The sequence below is a fragment of the Dendropsophus ebraccatus genome, chromosome 4 (assembly GCF_027789765.1).
Source record: "Dendropsophus ebraccatus isolate aDenEbr1 chromosome 4, aDenEbr1.pat, whole genome shotgun sequence".
Lineage (NCBI taxonomy): Eukaryota > Metazoa > Chordata > Amphibia > Anura > Hylidae > Dendropsophus > Dendropsophus ebraccatus.
This window is the reverse complement of record NC_091457.1, coordinates 106,214,656-106,235,283: the sequence shown is the minus strand read 5'-3', so window position 1 is coordinate 106,235,283 and position 20,628 is coordinate 106,214,656. Positions and strand designations below refer to the sequence as shown.

General features: G+C 42.7%; 1 protein-coding gene across 3 annotated transcripts in view; it reads left to right on the top strand.

The window, feature by feature from the left end:
• IL5RA (interleukin 5 receptor subunit alpha) overlaps nt 1-20,628 on the top strand; it is a 66,426-nt gene that overhangs the window by 19,024 nt on the left and 26,774 nt on the right. For all 3 annotated transcript variants that reach the window (XM_069968703.1, XM_069968705.1, XM_069968704.1), the window contains exon 2: nt 12,963-13,023. In XM_069968703.1, coding sequence (XP_069824804.1) covers nt 12,963-13,023 — 61 coding nt within the window. The remainder of the gene's footprint in view (nt 1-12,962; nt 13,024-20,628) is intronic.

The window sequence follows — 20,628 nt, the reverse complement described above, 5'->3', positions numbered from 1 at the left end:
ACGACCCGTGGAATAGGGGCATTAGTTTGAACATGGCCTTAGGGTGGATTCACAACTACTGTTTTGGAATCGGATTTCACACTGCTAGTTTTGCAGTGAAATCCGCTGTGATATTGATTTCTAATAAAGCCCATGGCGCTCCATTCCTGCAACAGATTTTCATTCCACTGCAACAATGTATTGTGCTGTGGACCTGTAAAGTGGACCTGTACTTAACTCCTGCCATCATGCTTACCTGTCCCTGTTCCCCCGGTGTATTCAAGCATGCTTCTCTGGGTCCCTGCTCAGCCAATCATTAGCTGTGGTGGCACAGAGCAGTAATTGGCTGAGCATGCCGTCAGTGTGCGGGGACATGGAGAAGCATGTGGGAACATGCCAGGGAAACGCGGACAGGTGAGAAAAGTCTATAGCACAATATTCTTGCAGCCATAGGGAGTTTCATAGACTTTAATAGAAACCAGTATTGTGAAGAGCTTGCATTATTAGGTATACTTCATTTTAATAGTTTTGATTTATTGAGTTATTTTATTGAGTTATCTATAGAGTTATTTATTTTTGGTTATTGCTTCTTTTTGTTAACTAGCTATTAACATTTATTTGACTGACAGGACATTTTTTTGGTGCTAGTTTATAGGTATGCAGCTAACACATTTTAGGTGAACATTAGGAATAGAGACCAGGAGCATTTCCTAACTTCTAAGTTGAAAATGCTTCTAGATGCTTCTAGATTATCATTAACCAGCCTAGAAAGTATTTGTTTAGCATACATTTGGTTGGAATACATTTGCACTGTGTTGTTTTAATCTAGTCCTGCAAGCACATGTAGTAGAAGGAATAAACTTATGTCTTAGACTTTTCTATAATTTTTTCTATAAATGTTATATTAATCATTCTGCACCCTTCAATGTTCATTAGTAGGGTATTATTAATTTATTGTTGGCCATCATTAGCATGTATAAATGGACCATGACCCCAACCTCCCCCTCTGCCCCCCTATACCCCATAGGTTAGTAGGAATTAGGGTGAGGGCAGATTTACTTTTACTTTTCTATAACTGTATTTTATTTTATCTTTCTTTTGAAAACAAACCTGTCCTTATAATTGTATAGCACCTACTACAGTAACATTACCACTAAGACAATACGTTGAACTGGAAAAGTCTCCAGATTAAAATAACTCATTTTCTCGCAAATGTTTTCACTCCTTCCCTGGAATTGCCTGCTGTGTTTTCCAGTATGAGGTCATCAGGGATTTGCGGTGAATAACACTTCCCTAACTTTCCCTTCACAGCTAATACTGGAGGCACATTTATGTGCGGATTTACATGGATATTCGCTGAACAGGAGAATTTAAGGTCAAAAATGTAAAATTAGACAGATTGGTCTTTAATTTCACTTAAACCAATAATTTAGTGATCCAGAGTCAATTTATTCCATTTTTCCCAAATAACGTTTCTGCTCTACCAGGGCTTTGTGTGACCAACTATGAAGAACTCTGTAGATAGAAGTGTTATGGTTAGCTCAGATATAGAACACTGGTTGTAGAAATGTGAAAGAACGGCTTGGATCCTATTATGGGGCACAGGGGCTGACATCTTAGTGGAGTGCTACAGGGTCCTGTCCCTCCAACTTTTTAAAGACAATGTGGCTGTGTTTTAGGTTACAAACACACACAGCAGATACGCAGCAGATTTGGTGGGGCAGATTTGATGCTGTGTTCAGTTATTTAGATCTAATCTGCTGCGTATCTGCTGCGTATTTGCTGCGTATTGCAGCAGTAAATACGCAGCGTATATGCTGTGTGTGTTTGTACCCTCAAAGTGTTCCTTTTAACCCTGCTGTAAAAACACTGTAGCTAGCCACCTAGAAACACAGGGACACAGAATAACAATTATCTAAGGAACCTGTTGCTATTATTCTAATATAGCACACTTTAGCTGGCTCTGCTATGAACCTGAACATTTTGCCCAGTTATGGGGCTCAGTACAACTACAGTATTATTATTTAGTAATGTTAGGCCATGTTCACACTAAGTATAACACCTGCTGTTCTGTGACCCAGCCGGATCACAGAACGGCCGGTGTTACTGAAGATTATCCCGGCCGGTACTGCAGTACTGGCCGGATGATCTTCACGTCTGGTGAATTCGGATGTGGATGCACCCGTGTGCCCCCGCATCCGAATTCACCACTGCACACAATGGAGCGTGCGGCTGGAGCCACATGACATGTTCTGTGCGGACGCTACTCAATAATTAGCAGCTGCAGAAAACTGACATGTCAGTTTTTCGTGCGGCCGGATGGAATCCCGGCAGAAGCATATACTATGTGTATACGCTCCGGCCGGGAATCCATTCATTCACATGTGTTGCATAAACCAAGGCCGTTGTTGCAAATTGCAACAATGTTATTATTATTATTCCACTGCGCACTTCAGGCATTCCTATCCTGCTGTGGCTTGTCTGTCCACACTGCAGCAAAACTTTGGGTTGCCCACCCACTGCCTTATATGTGACGTGCCCACATGCTGGAACTCCACCTCGCATATTCTGCAAAAAGCCTGCTAGCAGCAGCAGGCCATACTCGAGTTTCAGATGCAGCACGCACTGCTAAGTTGCAGCCAGGAACAACAAGATTTCATGCCAAAGAAGGGAGCTGCACTTCACTTCAGGCTATAATGGAAGATGTCATGGTGGCACAGGAGGCAACGGAGGAGGAAGAAAGTTCATTATCCCAGTAGTCGGTCCACCTGTCCACACCTTGGTCCAGCCAGCAGACAGTTTTGGTGGAGTAGTTGTGCTTCCAGCAGGGTGACACTCAGAGCATCTCTTAGGCGTCAGTGGAGCGTGGCTGGGAGGATGCAAAGTAGCCAGAGGAAACACCTCTCACGGAGGACAGCATGTCCTTGACTGTGGGCAGCCTCACTCATATGAGCAATTATATGCTGCTCTGCCTGAAAAAAGTTGCCAAAATGAGAATCCCCAAGTTGCCAGGATTCTCATCAGTGCTGATTACTGGGTTGCCATCTTTCTGGATCCAAACTATAAGGCTACGTTCACATGTAGCAAAAAATATTCAATAGAAAAAAAAAACGTAAGATAAAACCTTTTTTTATAAGGCTGTCTAGAGGATAAGCTAAACAAATGTGACCCTTGGTACACAGAAGTTGTTTATAAGAATCAGCACCAGCTTTTAAAATTACTTTATGATGTCAGCAGAAACATCTCAAGATAGGTGTTTCATAAGAGTGAGACCATAGTAGAATAAACACTACAATCTGATAACCACCAATGAGGGAGAGAGATAGGAAGAAGATACTTGGGATTAAGAACACTAAAGTCTACATCTAACCAGTTTTTTGGTCCGAGTTAATATTTAAAGGAGAAGTCCGGCCAAAATTAATTTTTTATATGTTATAACTGATGGAAAGTTATACAATTTTCTAATGTACATTAATTATGGGAAATGCTCATATACTGCTATTTCCCTTAATTTAGTGTATCAGGAAGTGTTAGAATTATCTCTGAAGCAGTGACGTCACGATGAAAGGTGTAATTCCTATGGAGTGTCCAGCAGGGGGCGCACTATATATAGAAGTCAATGGTACTCATTGACTTCTATATATAGTGCGCCCCTGCTGGACACTCCATTGGAATTACAATGGATGTGTATGTAAATGTAGTATAGTGTTTTTGATTGAATACATTTATGAAATACTTTGGGGAGCAAGTGTCCTTGCTCCCCAAAGTATTCCATAAATGTAAGCAATCAGTACATAACAGTAACTACCGAACGCCCGCCGCTACCGAACGCCCGCCGCTGCCGCCGCTCTGGACTACACTCAACTGCTACTCTCCCCACCTGCTCATAGCATGAGCAGGTGATGGGAGAGTAGTAGCTGGGTTATATCTCCGAGAGCGGCTGATGCCGCTAATTACTGCAGCCATCATCCCCCTCCTGCTGCCTCCTTACTCTATCTGATGGCTGACTCCCCGCCGGCCGCCGGCACGTGTGATCGGAGAGCGGCAGCTGGGCGGGGAGTCAGCCATCAGATAGAGTAGGGAAGCAGCAGGAGGGGGGAGCGGAGGGGGATGATGGCTGCAGTGATGAGCGGCTCCCCTGCGCGGCATTAGCAGCGGCGATCTCAACTACTACTCTCCCCACCTGCTCATAGCATGCGCAGGTGATGGGAGAGTAGTAGCCGGATTATATCTCTGAGAGAGTAGCGGCGGGCTTACTGTTATGTACTGATTGCTTACATTTATGGAATACTTTGGGGAGCAAGGACACTTGCTCCCCAAAGTATTTCATAAATGTATTCAATCAAAAACACTGTATACTACATTTACATACACATCCATTGTAATTCCAATGGAGTGTCCAGCAGGGGCGCACTATATATAGAAGTCAATGGTACTCATTGACTTCTATATATAGTGCGCCCCCTGCTGGACACTCCATAGGAATTACACCTTTCGTTGTGACGTCACTGCTTCAGAGATAATTCTAACACTTCCTGATACACTAAATTAAGGGAAATAGCAGTATATGAGCATTTCCCATAATTAATGTACATTAGAAAATTGTATAACTTTTCATCAGTAATAACATATAAAAAATAAATTTTGGCCAGACTTCTCCTTTAAGATTCTTGGTTAGAACCTTGGATTTCTTTTGTGGAGATAAAGAAGATACATAAATGGTGGCTGGTGGACCAGAACAGTGAAGCGCTAGCAGCTTTGTGTTCAGCTTATAGGAGAACTCTTTCAGAGCTTTATCAAATGTCTCCTAGATAGTTCATCAGGAAGTTAGTAGAGAGAAGGCTAAGAATGTGGAAAGCAGATCAAAATGGTCACTGGCATTTACCGCCATGTGACAATTGATGTGATTCCTAACATAATTATACCGTATTTTCCGGTGTATAAGACGACTTTTTAACCCCGAAAAATCTGAGGTCGGGAGTTATCTTATACGCTGGGTATGGTCGCCCCATTCTACTCACCTGTAACCCGTAACCTCTGTCATTCTCCTGAAGCTCTCCCAGCAGCTGGACATCTCTGAGCTTCTCCGATCAGACGCTCAGCTGTCCGGGAGAGCTTCAGGGACCTCCTGCCGGGAACGGGACAGGAGACGTGGGGCTGCCGGGAACGGGTCATAGGTGAGGTTTTTTTTCCCTTTTGCTGAAGTGAACCCCTGCCTGACTGCAGCAGGGCTCCAGCTAGTAAACCCTGCTGCAGTCAGGCAGGGGTTAACATTTTCCGGCGTATAAGGCGAACCCCTGACAAGGGGTTGTCTTATACGATAAGGTAAGCTCCAAGTGCCTTCAGGCCTGAAACATCAAAAATAATGGTCTGAAACGGAGTGGTTACAGGCTGGTATTATTAGGCTAGGAAGGGCCAAATAAATATCACAAGGCTGGTTATGGAGAGTAGGGAGGGCCCCACTTTTTTTTATAAAAAATAAAAATAAAAGCATTTGGTCCCTTCTATTTTGTATCAGTAACAGCCTAGTACTACTGGTATTACTGCTAGCTCGAGTGCTTGATTCAAGTAACAAACCCTATTAAAGCCAATGAGAGAGTCAAGTATTTTTTCAGGGACCTCCTATTTGGCAGAGGGAAGGGTGTCTGATCACCTAAAAACCTCCAAAAGTGATGGAAACACCACAGGAATGAAACTGGCACAGCAGGGAGAGCATGGATACATTAAAGACTCCCAGCTCCTTGAATTACGTCACTTTTACAGTCTGACAATATTGTGCACCCACCTCAAGACAAAGTCAAATTTAAAATTGGTAAAAAAAAGTTAGGAACACTCTTTCCTGGATATATACTTGTAGAGGCACCACAGTAGAGAAAATAGCCTATTTTCTTTCTGAGGATATTGTGGAGAACAAAGAAACATGTTGAAAAGAAGGGATACCCTCTAACTGTACAAAATCACCTATAGTGATACTTAGGGCCAAAATTTTTAACCATTTTTTGCTGAATTTTACTTTAATACATAATAAAAGTTATATTTTATTAGAGTAAAGACACAATTAAGGTTTTTTTGTATCCCAGGCCTTTGGGTCTGTGGGAATTTGTGTTTGGGGGCTGCTAAAACAGCGACATTATTGTCCAGTCCCTGTTGGTGACCCTATTTTTTTTTTTTTATTTTGACGAGAATAGTGAGCTAAGTGCTTGTTTCTAGTAGTGATGAATAAATATCAATATAGTATTGTTAAAAGGTCCTGGAATTCAAATGAACACAAAGGTGAACTATTAAGTTGGTGGTAGCACAGTATATAGCAGCTTATATTCAATCCCCACCACTACACAGTGGCACCGAGACAATAAACAAACTTGATGACACTGGTATTATACTGTCATTTTGAGTTCCAGATGACATCTGTAATTTCGCGTTTTGGGCGTTTATTGTTACAGTGACTGATGGTGGTACACTATTCTAGTTCAGGCCTATTAGGTGTGGTTCTTTTTTTCAATGTCAATTTAATTTTATAATAAAGATGGTGAAAAGATGGTAAAAAAAATGTGTATGAACAACTAAAAATAACGTCATGAAAGTATGAACTTAGCTTTATACTGTTTGGCAGATTTTATATTTGTTTTCAAGAAAGGGATAACACTATCCAGGAAAATGAATGTATTCAAGTTTTGGACAGTAGTGAAAATAGTACTGTCACCAAAAAAAGTGTAGCGCAGTATGCAGGGGCATATACTCAATCCCCACCACTACACGATGGCACTAGAACAATAGTTTGACTGTATGACACTGTTTTTTTTTTTTTTTTTGTTTAAGAAAGGGATAACACTATCCAAAAAGATTTGGGTATTCAAGTTTTATACATTGGTGATTTTAAGTGAAGCACAGTATACAACGTCATATATACCCCAAGATTGTTGCTCTTTGCCACTGGTTAGACTGGATAACACTGGTAGTATTATGTATGGTAGATGCTTTTTCTTCTCTTCTTCTAGTCCTAAAAAGGACTTTAGTATAGTTGTGGAATGTGAATATTACTGACAAGCACTACCACCTATATATCACTATACTATTCTTGCCTATATTGGTATATTGTATGGAATTAGCTTGTTTAGTCACACTCACTGATTACTACTAGTTGTTCTTACAAGGACTGTTGGGTGTGTATATAAGCTAATAGCCCACCTAACTATATAATCTAAGCCCTACACCTGGTCTGTCCCTGCTCCAGTAGCTCTCCCTGTCAGCTAACAGACTGCAAGGGATTCAAGCATCTGAAAACCTGGATCCCCCAGGTCACCTGATGCAGCGGGCCAGTCACTGCTATGACAGCAGCCAACATACAGTAGCTGCTACATATCAGGACTACCCAGTCCCTTCCGCATGTCCGCATGTTTATTGGCTGATTTAAAGCCAATCCATTTTATTCATGCACCATGCGTTATGTATTAGACTATCGAATACTTTCGAGTACCACAATACAGTGAATAGTGAGCTTAAACAAGTATACTCGCTCATCTTTACTGTCCATGTTGTCTTTAATGGCACAAAAGACTAATTGAATGCCATAGAAACTACACAAGGATAATATGGACATTTGTCTACTCCTTACAATGATGTTAGTGCTGGCTTCTTCTGTATGTCCGAGTAATATCCATATAAATTTCAGGATCCAAGGTTTCCCAAAATATCACACTACTTTTGCCGGCTTGCATTCTACCCATAGTACACCTATTTATCATCCTTTCTAAAGGTAAGAAAGAAATGCCCAATGCGGATACTGTTGGCAGTGGAAAGGGGTCATTATGGGCACTTTAGTTTGCATTTATGCAGCCTCATATGCAGTAAGCTTTAGGGGACAAACACACTTGCCCCTCGCTGCGTATTTGCAGCGAGACTCGCTGCGGATCCCGGCCCTATTCTTTCAATGTTAGACAAAATCGCAGCAGGGATGTACATCCCTGCTGCGAGTTTGTCCCCAGCCCGCCCCGTTAACCCCCCGGCCACCGGAGCATATACTTTACCTGATCCCGGCTCCGGCTTGCTTCAGCGGAGCCGGGATCAGGTAAAGTATATGCTCGCTCCAGTGCCCGCCCGCAGCCACGGCCGCCTGAGCAGACGGCCGGGGCTGCGGGGGCCGATCGGGGCTTTGGGGAGAGTAATCAGATGGCCGGGGCTGCGGGGGGCGATCGGGGCTGCGGGGGAGCCGGCCAAGCTGCGGGGTGGTGATCAGAAGGCCGTGGCTGCGGGCGGGCACTGGAGCGAGCATATACTTTACCTGATCCCGGCTCCGCCTTGCTGAAGACTCCGGGAACCGCCGAAGCAAGCCGGAGCCGGGATCAGGTAAAGTATATGCTCCGGCGGCCGGGGGGGTTAACGGGGCGGGCTGGGGACAAACTCGCAGCAGGGATGTACATCCCTGCTGCGATTTTGTCTAACATTGAAAGAATAGGGCCGGGATCCGCAGCGAGGGGACTCGCTGCGGATCCGGCAAGTGTGTTTGTCCCCTTAAGAAAGATAATTTTGTGGTATATTGGACCTTCAAAGGGATTGGATGAGGTTGGCTACCCTTACATAATCATGACCCTGTCACCAGTTCACAGGTTATACCTTCTTGGACCACATCGGACAAGCTTACTATTGAACACTGTGAACACCCCACAAGAGCTGCTGTTTTAGAGATGCTCTGACCCAGTCATCTAGCTGTCACAATTTCTCTTTGTCACAAGTTGGTCAGGTTGTACATTTTTCCTACTGCCAACATTAAAGGGGGTATCCAGCACTACAAAAACATGGCTACCTTCTTCCAGAGACAGCACCACTCTTTTCTCCAGTTTGGGTGAGGTATTGCAACTCAGTTCCTTTGAAGTGAATGGAGCTGACTTGCAAACCACCCCTAAACTGGAGACAAGAGTAGTGCTTTCTCTGGAAGAAAGTGGCCATGTTTTTGTAGCGCTGGATAACCCCTTTAACTTCAAGATCTGACTGTTCACTTGCTGCCTACTATACTCCAGCCCATGACAACCACCAATGTAGTTTGATTGGGGAATGTATGTAATGATATATGTTTATATAATGGTTTAGTGCAGCTCCTGGAATGGCATCTTTGTGCCACTAAACTGTTATTGTTCAGGCACCAGGATGTGGGCAGAACAGAGCAAAGCATCTCCCTAAGAACTGGAATGAGTCTAAAACCCAGAATTAGACCTGGCTGCTACCGTTGTGGAGAGAAGAGCTGCTAAACTCTCCTCTACTCCATTTGCATCAGGGAGGCTTCAAACAAGGAGTTTTTCTGAGATGTCTGAAGGAAGACTTACACTTATTAAACTCCTTGAGTCACCAGGGTCCTTATGAGGTATAATATCTAATAAAATTGCTACTGCTAACAAATAAAAAAAACAAACATATACATTTCATATGGAATGGGGAAAAAAGCAGGGTGTATTTTACAGAACTACTATCACTCACCTAGAAATGGAATATGAAAAGACACTTGAAAAGAAATAATCGGAAATGACTTTGCAGCTATGGCGGTAAGAGGCAAGAAGGGCAGTAATTACAAACTGACTTGTCTGCACAGCAGAAATGTTTTACAAGGCCTGAAAAGCACAGCAGCAACTCTTGCCTCTTACCCTGTATCACAGCTAATAGCAAAGAGGAACAAACCCTTTGAAGATGGTGACATGATTAAGGAAGCCTTTAGAAAAGCCGCAGATTCACTACTTGATCATTTCAAAAATAAGTCTGACATAGTATCCGTAATAAATTCCCTTCAGCTCTCCGCTAGAACAGGAACAAGAAGAGCTGAAGATATGTCAGATGACAATATTTCACAAGTGAAAAAAGACTTGGATGTATCCATCTGTTTGTCCCTTCAACTTCAAGAATCGGTTAATATGATAGATGCTTCAAACTTAGTAATATTTGTCACTGACTTTGCCATATAAAGAAGATCTAATGGAAATACTTCCTTTAAAAGGTCACTCCAGAGGTGAAGATATTTATTTGGAAGGAAAACAGTACTTTATTCTAAAAATATTCCAATAATTGCATTTCCTAGTATTGCCACAGATGGAGCTCTAGATATAGAATGGATTCTATGAAACAAGGCTAAAAGATTTTTTTTGTATAAGTGGACAATTTACCAGTAAGCCCCATGACGGAGGTCCTGAAAGGCCTTTTCTTGGAGGCTGTTAAAAGAGTTGACTTACCAAGGTCGCCATACACTTTGGATATGTTCACACTGAGGAAAAGAGGCGGAAATTCCAAGCGGAATTCCCGCCGTGGACTCCACTTGGAATTCCTCCTGCCTCAGTGTTTCAATGTTAAGTATAGAAGACAAACCAAGAAACAAGCCTGAAGAGAAAGAAGGCTCAGCACATCCAAAAATTATACCTAAATTATACTTTATTACATATTGACAGGTAAAAACACACAAAAAAGAAAGAAAAAGCTGTATACAGCATTAAAAACCATCTCCAAGGAGGGAGACCAAAATACAGTAAGTCTGCCCTCCAACCGAGATCCTCCACATGAATCTAGCTTGTATGGAAAGTCTAATACCCCTCACTAATAACAATATACAAGTGTACAATACATGCATGAATACTGGTAAGAAAATTGGAAGAACATATGAGGATCATGTATTAACTCTAGTTACTAAACAAATGCAGTATAGTACAAACCAAAAAATGCAAAAAGTGGAGGGATGAGAGTGACCCCGGTAATGCCCTGCCCCGGTATATGTCCCTAGCTCTCTGCTCAAAGAATTGACATGTCAATTCTTTTAAAAGAGAGCTGCGGAGGCGCCCTATACTTACCGTTGTGTGAACATACTCTTAGTATTGTTGACCAGAAGGCTTTTCTGGCTTACAGTGATCTCTCTTTTGGCCCCTCAAATACACAACATTGATTCTCTGCCAAGTGTCCATGTATTCTGAATTGGGAAAGGGGAGAAAGCCACTGCTAGTCATTTCTGGTGGTGGCGAGAACAAAAAGATTGAACAATGTTAAGATCTGTCAATTCCCCCCCCCCCCCCAACATTTCCAATTGGGAAAGAACCTGGAGGCTACAATTCATAGATGTTTAGCCAATTGTGCTCTGAATGGCAGCTTTACCTAATCTAATGTGTATGGTCAGCTTTAGACATAGATTGGAGAGAACTACTACTGCATATAAAGGCTTGTTGGCTTAGCAAAGGAAACCTCCTTTCATTTTTCAAGCAGCTTTGCCAGTCATATTAATATTTCCATAAGAGCTAGGCAAGGAATTATCGTGGTTGGACACTGTGACAGATTGTCAGTGGCTGCAAGATCCAGATCCAGATAAATAGTAGGGTAATAAACTATGCATACAAATGGCCAATAGTTTAGAAATTCCTTGAAGATGGCCTATGGTTTCTCAAGAAACAAACCCTAATTTTGTATGCAGTGTTCAGCTAAATTACTCATTAGTGGAAATGAATGCCAAGGTTCACAACTAAGCTGCATATAAATTCCAACTGTATTGTCTTTTATTCTGTTTCTTGGCCTAAAACTAATCACTGCAATTTTTGAAATAATTAATTAGAATTTTTTTATTTTACTTTTTCATTTTGTTTCATTAATTTTATCCTTCCTGGCCTAAAACTAATTATTCCTTAAACTAATCATTCCCATTTTAAAATAGAATACTAAAATGACATTGGCAAAAATGTAAAATAATAAAATTCTCTATGTAAAAAAAACAAACAAAAAACAACCCTCTCAGCTCAGGGACTTTCTTGTACCTTTAGGCTATGTTCACACTACGTAAGTTCCACAGAAATCACGGCCATTGTTAAAACGGGGAGGGGGGCGCAAACTCAGAGTCTGCGCTATTCATCATTTTTTGGGCGGAAATATAGTCAGGAAACCTACTCCAGCTCTGAGCTGGCGTAGGTTTCCTGCCGTGCGCACCGGCGCGCACAGGATTTATGTAGAGGCAATCCACCTCTACATAAATCTCTGTGGTGCCGGAGATGCGGGGACATTTTTAAGTCCGGCGCAGAAAACGCCAGACTTAATAAATGTCCCCCAATGTATACACTCCGGCCGGGTTCCCTAGCGGCGCCATAGAAAACTGACATATCGGTTTTCTGTGGCCCCGCGACCCTGTCACTTCACACAATGTAGCGAGCGGCTCCGGCCCATGCTCCATTGTGTGCTGTGAGGAGTTTTGATGCGTATGTGACCCGGACGGTCTCATACTACGTGTGACCATAGCCTTAGACTATGTGCGCACACAGTTTTTTGCCAGTATTATATACCTAATTTTTAATTTGTGAAAATAGCCTTAGGCCACAACCACACAACATCTGTTCTTTGTTTTGACAGCCATCATTTCCCACCCAACACCCATTCCACAAATAATACCATTCAAATAATGGAAATTTAATGCGTTCGAAATGATGGCTGTTTAAAAAAAAAAAATTGTCATGAAAAGACATTGTATAGTTGCAGCCTCATACTGCACTTTGTGACTTTCACTTTGTCACGACTCTGTACCAAGTAACAGTGGGACTCTGTGTAGTAGGCCCAGGATCTCTTAACAAGTAACATTGTATGTGTTTTGGGTTTTGTCTGTATGAAGACAATTAAGTTGGTTGCATCCTGTTTTGAACCTAATCCACTATGTTTAAATGAGAGTTTCTTAATGTTCTAACTATTTTGTTGGAGAGATGATGATCTTTTGAGCCAACCACAATTTATATTTTGAAGTATATATTTGTATGTAGTATCTATTTCTCTATGTGCATGTACACCTAGCAGGGCATCATAGTTATGTAGATATGACTCTTAAGTGGTTTCACTTCCCTAAAACTACCACACGCAATGTAATCAGGGCGTTTTCCTGGTATGTATATATATATATATATATATATATATATATATATATATATATATATATATAGAAATCTCTTCTGTTTCATGGTGACAGTTCAATGTCTTCTTCTTTACAGGTCATGCCTGGAAAAGTGACTCTTCTTTTATTGCTGTCATGTTATCAGGTGTTTGCACATGGTAAGTTTTAGATGCAAGTCTATAAGGGCTACTCGTCTGTTGTGTATGTCATATCTATATGTATATTGTGATTTTTTTTTCTATTGTTTCATTCCTATATTAAATGATATCTGTATTCAGATCGTACCTAGATGTAGGTGGAAATGCCCTGTAGTTCACCCAGCAATGATGGGGGGGATAGATTTTTACTATGTTATTATATGTGGAGAAGCAACTTATCATAAATAAATAAATAAATAAAACTCAGAGGGACCCAAGTGAAATGTTTATTATATTTCTTATTTTTAATATATAATTATTAGTAATAGTATAAAATTATCACTTAAAGAGTACCTGTCATTAGAAAGATGGCCAGCACTCCAATACCTCTTTTCACACTTCATTGCTGTGGCTAAAATACAGACAATAACAGAAAGATGCAACAGCAACGCATAAGTGCTACGACTTACTGTATACACTCCCATTTGTTTTTTTAATTAGGTTCTTAGCAAACCATTTCATCAGATAGAGTGTACCATCTCACCATGTAAAGGTGACCTCAGAGAGATGGTCCTGCACAAACACTAAAGATTCATATAAATTCCAGCTGTATTGTCTTTTATTCTGTTTCTTGGCCTAAAACTGATCATTGCAATTTTGAAAATCTTGTGCTAATACAAAGCCTACAAAACTGGCCATGCAGGACTCTAACTAATCTCTATTTAAAACACCCACAGGAGTTTACTAAAGCCTAAAGTTTTTCTTTTTCCCTCACTTTAGTTGTATGGGGGCTTGTGTTTTTCAGGCCATGTTGTAGCCAGGTGATAACACAATTTGGCGTTACATAAAATGTATTTAAAAAATGTTATTAGCTTATTTCTTTTTGCAGTAAGAGGATTAAACTCCATTGTGTTTTTCGTTGTCACATTGTCATACAAATGGTACAGTTGAAATTTATTTTGATTATTTAGTTAGACTTTGTGTAATCACATTCTGTCTTTTATTGTGGGACATGTGGTAGGAGGCAGGATAAACAAAATACAGCATGGGGGGGGGGGGGGGGGGGGTTGGGGAGGGCTTCCACTGGGTGGTAGAGATGATTTTGTGGGTCAGTATGATTATAGTGGTACCAAATGTTTTATGGTTTGTTTAATTTTACACAGTACTTTTGCACAATAAAAACACTTTTGAACCCCTTGCAACTTGTACCTATAAGGCAGATGTTTGCGGGGACAATATGGTGCAGGTTCGGGAGCTGAGCTCCTGACATATATGGCAGGGCCTTAAAGGTTTACTAAAATAGTGGACCTGGAATTGTTAGTGCTAAAAGAAAAAATTAACTTGGCACTTTATTGTGTTTAACTCTTCACTTGTTATGTTATTGGTGATGGCCGGGATTTTGTATTAGTAATAGTATTTTTTACAATACTATTGGAGTTGTCTCTGCCACGGGCACCACCATCCAGCATTGTCCTGCACTACATTGATTTAGCTGACTGTTAGTGCCACTTATTGGCTGGCACCCTGCAGTTGGGATCGCACTACAGATTGGCTTTGTAGTACAGTTGGCTCCCACTGCTAATGGTGTGGGCTCAGGTCCTACCTCCGTGTCATTACAGCACTATGCATGTGTGGCGACTGTCCTTAAAGAGGATATACCACCAGGTGCATCCTCTTTAACCTGACACAGGGATAGAACAGCGCCATCACGGGCAAGCCTGTGCCGCAGTCCATTTTTCGAACCGCGGCATGGTTCCTGTGTACGGCGCCGTTCTATCCACGGTTACCGGACGGTGCTCAAGCACTCAATTCCCTCCGGACGGTTACTGGACGGTGCTCAATTCCCTCCCCTCTATGACGTGGCTCCGTTAGAATCAATGGAGCCGCGTCATAGAGGGGAGGGAATTCCCTCCCACTGGGGGTGGGCGGGCTGGCCTCCAGTGCTTGAGCACCGGCCGGTAAACGTGGATAGAATGGCGCCGTACACGGGAACCGGGTCGAAGTTCAAAAAACGGACCGCGGCATCGGCTTCCACGTGATGGCGCCGTTCTATCCCTGTGTCAGGTTAAAGAGGATGTTCCTTGTGATACATCCTCTTTAATCTCTGTTGCCAAGGGGGGCTTGTTTCTATTTGTTATATCTTTAACATTATTTTTATTTAGTATATTATTAAGTTTTAGTATTGAAGTAATTCTAACTTCTATTTACATAAAATATGTAGTTTTAACTTTTACAGAAGAAACAATGGATACTTAGCGGCAAATTGTAGCTGCATTACTACATACATCTATATTCTCTTCCTTTCATGACCGGGAATTTTCTATCATTTGCTACCATTTTTTAGATCACTAAACCAAACCAAGGGTGAAATATAACAAAATATCAATGTTTCTTTAGCATTTACTGTTGTACTTGGGCTTTGGAAACTGCAGTGGTGATAAAGGAAGGGGAATGTCACGTAGGGACAGGCAGACTAGAGCTTGTATGTGGGAATGGGAAAGATTCTGGCACAAATTTTACATTGGTGCCCATCAGTGAATAGTTATCACATGTGTTAATTGGTGAAAAACTTGCAGTCCTAAGCCTTAAACATTTCCTTAACCTTTCAAACCCGGCACTAATAGTTCTGTAGTCACCAATGGTCATGCAGCCTTGACGTGATTGTCGCTGTCTATCATATATATTTCTTTTTACCCCTTTTCTATATTTACTGTAGTTTTTCCATCTCCATCTATATGTGTGATACATAATGAGGCTTATAAACTGAGTGCTAGCCGGGAAAGCCCCTTATTATATTACATATAAATGATTATTTCTAGGTACAGAAATGAAATCATCTAGTAACATTTTAGGAAAGAGGCACAGAGGGCTGGGTCTCTGTTGGATTACCCTGTGGTTTAAAGCAGAAGAATGATGAGTCATAATCCGGAGAAGAACCTGTTGTTTTTATAGAAGACAAATGTTGTCACTCACCTAGGGGACTTTATGTTATTATAATAATCCAGTCCAGGATATTATACCGCATGTTGCGAAGTAATCTGAGATATGCAGATCAGCCATAACAATATTGTGTTGTTTCCCTTGTGATGCCAAAATAGCTCTGGTCCCACAAGAAAAAATGATGTCCTGTGCTATCCGACACCATGACATCAGCAGCAGATCCTTTACACCCTGTCCTCCATGGTTTGAACTTTTTTAGCACATCCCACAGATGTTTGATCGGATTGAGATCTGGGGAACCATTTAACCATTGTGAATTCTTTGTCGTGTTCCTCAAACTTTTACTGAATAATCTGTGAAGTGAGGCAGGGAGCATTATCCTGCTAAAAGATTGGAAAATTCCATGGTCATGAGGAGGATACAAATCTGCAACAATGTTTAGGCCATACACATGGTGTAAACGAAAACAAGATTAATATATGAATTATTGGAAATAGGAAACACTCCAAAAACTTGCCATTTTGAAGATCTGATCCTTTTGTCTAGTCATCATAACAATCTGGTCTTTGGAAAACTTGCTGGCATCTTTATGCATGCCCAATGTTCCAGTGTTCCTGAATAATCTCCTTCTAGATTTGGGATGGAGAACCTTCATCCCTCCTGCCATCCAGCATTTGCAAAACTACAGTTCCTAACTAACAGAATCCATGCTCTATAATTCCCATCTAGATAACAAACGGTATAATTTGTATGCCAGCCCGAGCCCTTGCTCTAACACATAGGGCCAGACAACTCCTTCCACTGATATCTTTGTTCTGTACCTGTTGCGGATAAATAATTTTAACCCTTCACCTGTGAGGAGGTGCATGACAAGTTTGCCTTTGTTATTATGTGTTTTTTTTTAAATAAATAAATAATTTAAAAAAAACGCATAGGGTACCCCCTATTTTTATAACCAGCCGGGTTAAAAACCAAACGACAGCAGCCTGGTAACACCAGGGTGGGAAGAGCCATTGGTTTAGGCCCTCCCCAGCCTAAATCTTACCAGCCTGCTGCCGCCCGGTCCAGGAGCGCCAATTTTGACCCTCCGGGACCACTGGCACCCGGCTCTTCCCAGTACCCCTGGTGGCATTGGGTACTGGGGTAATAATGGGGGGTTAGTGTTAGCCATTTTATACCGGCTAACACTAGGCCCCAACTTAGTAATGGATTCCGTCTATTAGACGGCTTCCACTACTAAGTCTATAAAGTAAAGAAATAAAGACAAGACACAAGTTAAACATTTTTTTTATTCAAATAAAAACACCCCCACACCCCTCATTGACCATTTTATAAAAAAACAAAAAACAAACAACCACTGGTCATCGACGTAGTCCACGGAATCCGACGTAATCCACAGGATACCGATATCTGAAAAACAAAAAGGGAGAAACACACAAAAAACACACAAACAGGAGCACAACACCCATCATTGTGAGCGGTGTTGTGCTCCTTACAGTATGCAGCATCTTTACAGATCGCTGCTTACAGTCTGGCCCCCAAGGGGTTAAGGGAGGATGTATTGCATCCCCCTTAACCCCTTGGGGGCCAGACTGATGTCAGACTGCACCCATCCCAGCAAGGAAGGGGTTAAGTGACCCCCCTTCCTTGCTGGGAGGGGTGTAGTGCTGGGGAGGTGGTGGGGAGAGCTCTATACTCACCCCGATGTTGTCTCTTCGCCAGTCCGCAGCACAATAAAGTCACTGTACTGCGGATTGGCTCTTTATATGTGCGCTCAGCCGATCAGCCAATCAGCTGAGCGCACATATAATTCTAAATGTTTCTTCTAATAATGCTATTGTGATAACATAATTAGAAGAAACATTTGATGTTTTCATTAAAGTAAAGTGATGATTAGTACAGAAAGCTCTATTGCCGGCATATGAATTAACGGCTTATGGAGCTTCCTGTACTAATTAATATTTAATTAATAAAACACATTTTCGTTGAAATAAATTCAGTTTCGTTGTTCAATAATTAAATTCTAACGAATCCATCATTGTGCAATTAAATATACTGTCAAAAAATAAATATATATATAAATATACATTTATTTATATATATATTTATTTTAACAGTATATTTAATTGCAAAATGATGGATTCGTTAGAATTAAATTATTGAACAACGAAAGGCACTTTATTACAAAGAAAATGTGTTTTATTAATTTACTATATTAACTATTAGAGGCATCGGCATTCGGCATCATTGCCGGCTATTTTTGAAGTACTCCGTACGGACCGCCTGTCAATCCACGGACGCGTTTCCAGCCGCAAACAATGGTCTTGTTCATTTTTTTACGGGTCCGTTTACGATAGGGCCGTAGATTCATGCATAGTGTGCACTGTGCAGCCGTATATCGTATACTTTCCAGCGTACGCATGAACCACCAAAAAATACTGCCGCACAATTACAGCCGCAAATACAGCCGCACACTTACATAGTCTGAACCTGGCCTAAGGGTGCATTCACACCTACAGGATCTGCAGCAGATTTGCAGCAGATTTGATGCTGTGTTCAGTTATTTAAATGAAATCTGCTGCAGAAAATCAGCTGCAGATCCTGTAGGTGTGAACGCACCATAAACATGCATTATGTTACCTGTTCTGTATTCATACTTTATACTCCAGAACTTCACTCAGCTTCAGCGATGATGGAGAGCCTTCTCTGTTGTCTTCCACTGTTGCCCAACTACTGGTTGGGTAGTTGCGTGATGTCTTGTGTTAGGTCCTAGAAAGCAGGGGCCCTTGTCTGGCTCTCCACCCTCTGTTCCTTAGTAATGCGTGTTACAAAAGGGGAAGCAATGATTATTTAACTTTAGGTTTTCTCATTCAGAGACCTTTGGGAGTGAAGCTATTGGAATGTTTCTTGTGACAAAGCTCAGGGTGCTGCAGAATCCTCAGACCATGTGTTGGTCAGGAGCTGACTACACAGCTGCAGGGCAAGGTGCCATTCACAAGGGCAACAAACCCAGCAGAAATCAGCCCAGACCATATTTCACTACCTACAGGCTATATATCAGTGCCATTCTTAGGCTATGTTTACACAACGTATATTTTTGTAAAAGTACGGCCGTTGTTGTCGATCTCTTGCGGGATCTCTTGCGGCGCCTGTCAGTGCACATAGTGAAGCGAGTGGCTGCGGCACACACAGATGCACCTGCATCAAAACTCTACAGTACCGGCTGGGATGATCTTTTCAGAGACCGGCTGGCCGGTCTCATACGTTGTGTGAACATAGCCTTAGGGTCCCTTCACACGTACCGTATCGCTGCATATTCATTGCACAAAAGTAGCTGCGTTTTTTGTGGTGTTGAACTCGTCTGTGAAAATCATGTGCAAATAAAAACTCGCACCAAACACACAGTGAGAATACACATACATTGACTTGATAGCAATCAGTATGACTGTGGATTTATGTGCGAGAAACTCGCAGCGATACGGTACGTGTGAAGGCACCATCAGAGTGCATTTATAATTTTTTTTATATCCCATTTATACAATTATACTATTTGCTTATCCCTCATGGTTTGTAACATTATTTTAGCAACTGTAAGGCCCCCTTCACACGTCCGGAAAAACCATCCGGATTTCCTACCATCCGGCCTGCACCCGGCTCCCTCGGCTGCGCTACGCCTGGTCTGCCCCGGCTTCCGGATGGTGCCGTACCGCCACCTGCCGCTCTCCCGCACATGAACGCCCGCTGCCAATCGCCTGCCGCCCGTACCCTGACCCCCCCACCCGGACCTCATCACCCGCCGCTCGCAATCGCCCGTACCCCCCCCTCCCCGGACCACATCCCCGGCGCCTGCCGCCCGTACCCCGACCCCCCCCCCCCCCCCGACCTCATCACCCGCCGCCCGCAATGCCCGTCCCCCTGCCCCCCCCTCCCTGGATCACATCCCCGGCGCCTGCCGCCCGTACCCCGACCCCCCCCCCCCCCGACCTCATCACCCGCCGCCCGCAATGCCTGTCCCCCTGCCCCCCCCTCCCTGGATCACATCCCCGGCGCCTGCCGCCCGTACCCCGACCCCCCCCCACCCGGACCTCATCAAGAAGAGGACCAGGGACGCCAGGATCCAGGACAGGTGAGATTATCCCCCTAAAACTACTACTCCCACCATGTCTGCTGACAAGTCCATGATGGGAGTTGTAGTTTTGCAACAAGTGGCCATTCAGGTTGCAGAACTACTCCTCCTATCATGTCCCACTGACAGTCCATGATGGGAGTTGTAGTTTTGCAACATGTGGCCATTTAGGTTGCAGAACTACTCCTCCCATCATGTCCCACTGACAGTCCATGATGGGAGTTGTAGTTTTGCAGCCTGTGGCCAACCAGGTTGCAGAAGTAAAACTCCCATCATGCCTTGCTGACAGATCATGATGGGAGTTGTAGTTCTGCAGCCTCTGGCCATCCAGGTCAGTGCCGGGACAAGGAGTTTTGGTGCCCTAGGCAGAGAAGACAAATGGCGCCCCCCCCAGAATAGACTGTACGCTATGCGGGGACAGCCAGGAGGCTATACTGTATGTGGGGGTCATGTATACTGTACCCCCTGACTGTAACAGGACCATGTATACTGTACCCCTTACTGTAACAGGACCATGTATACTGTACCCCCTGACTGTAACAGGACCATGTATACTGTAC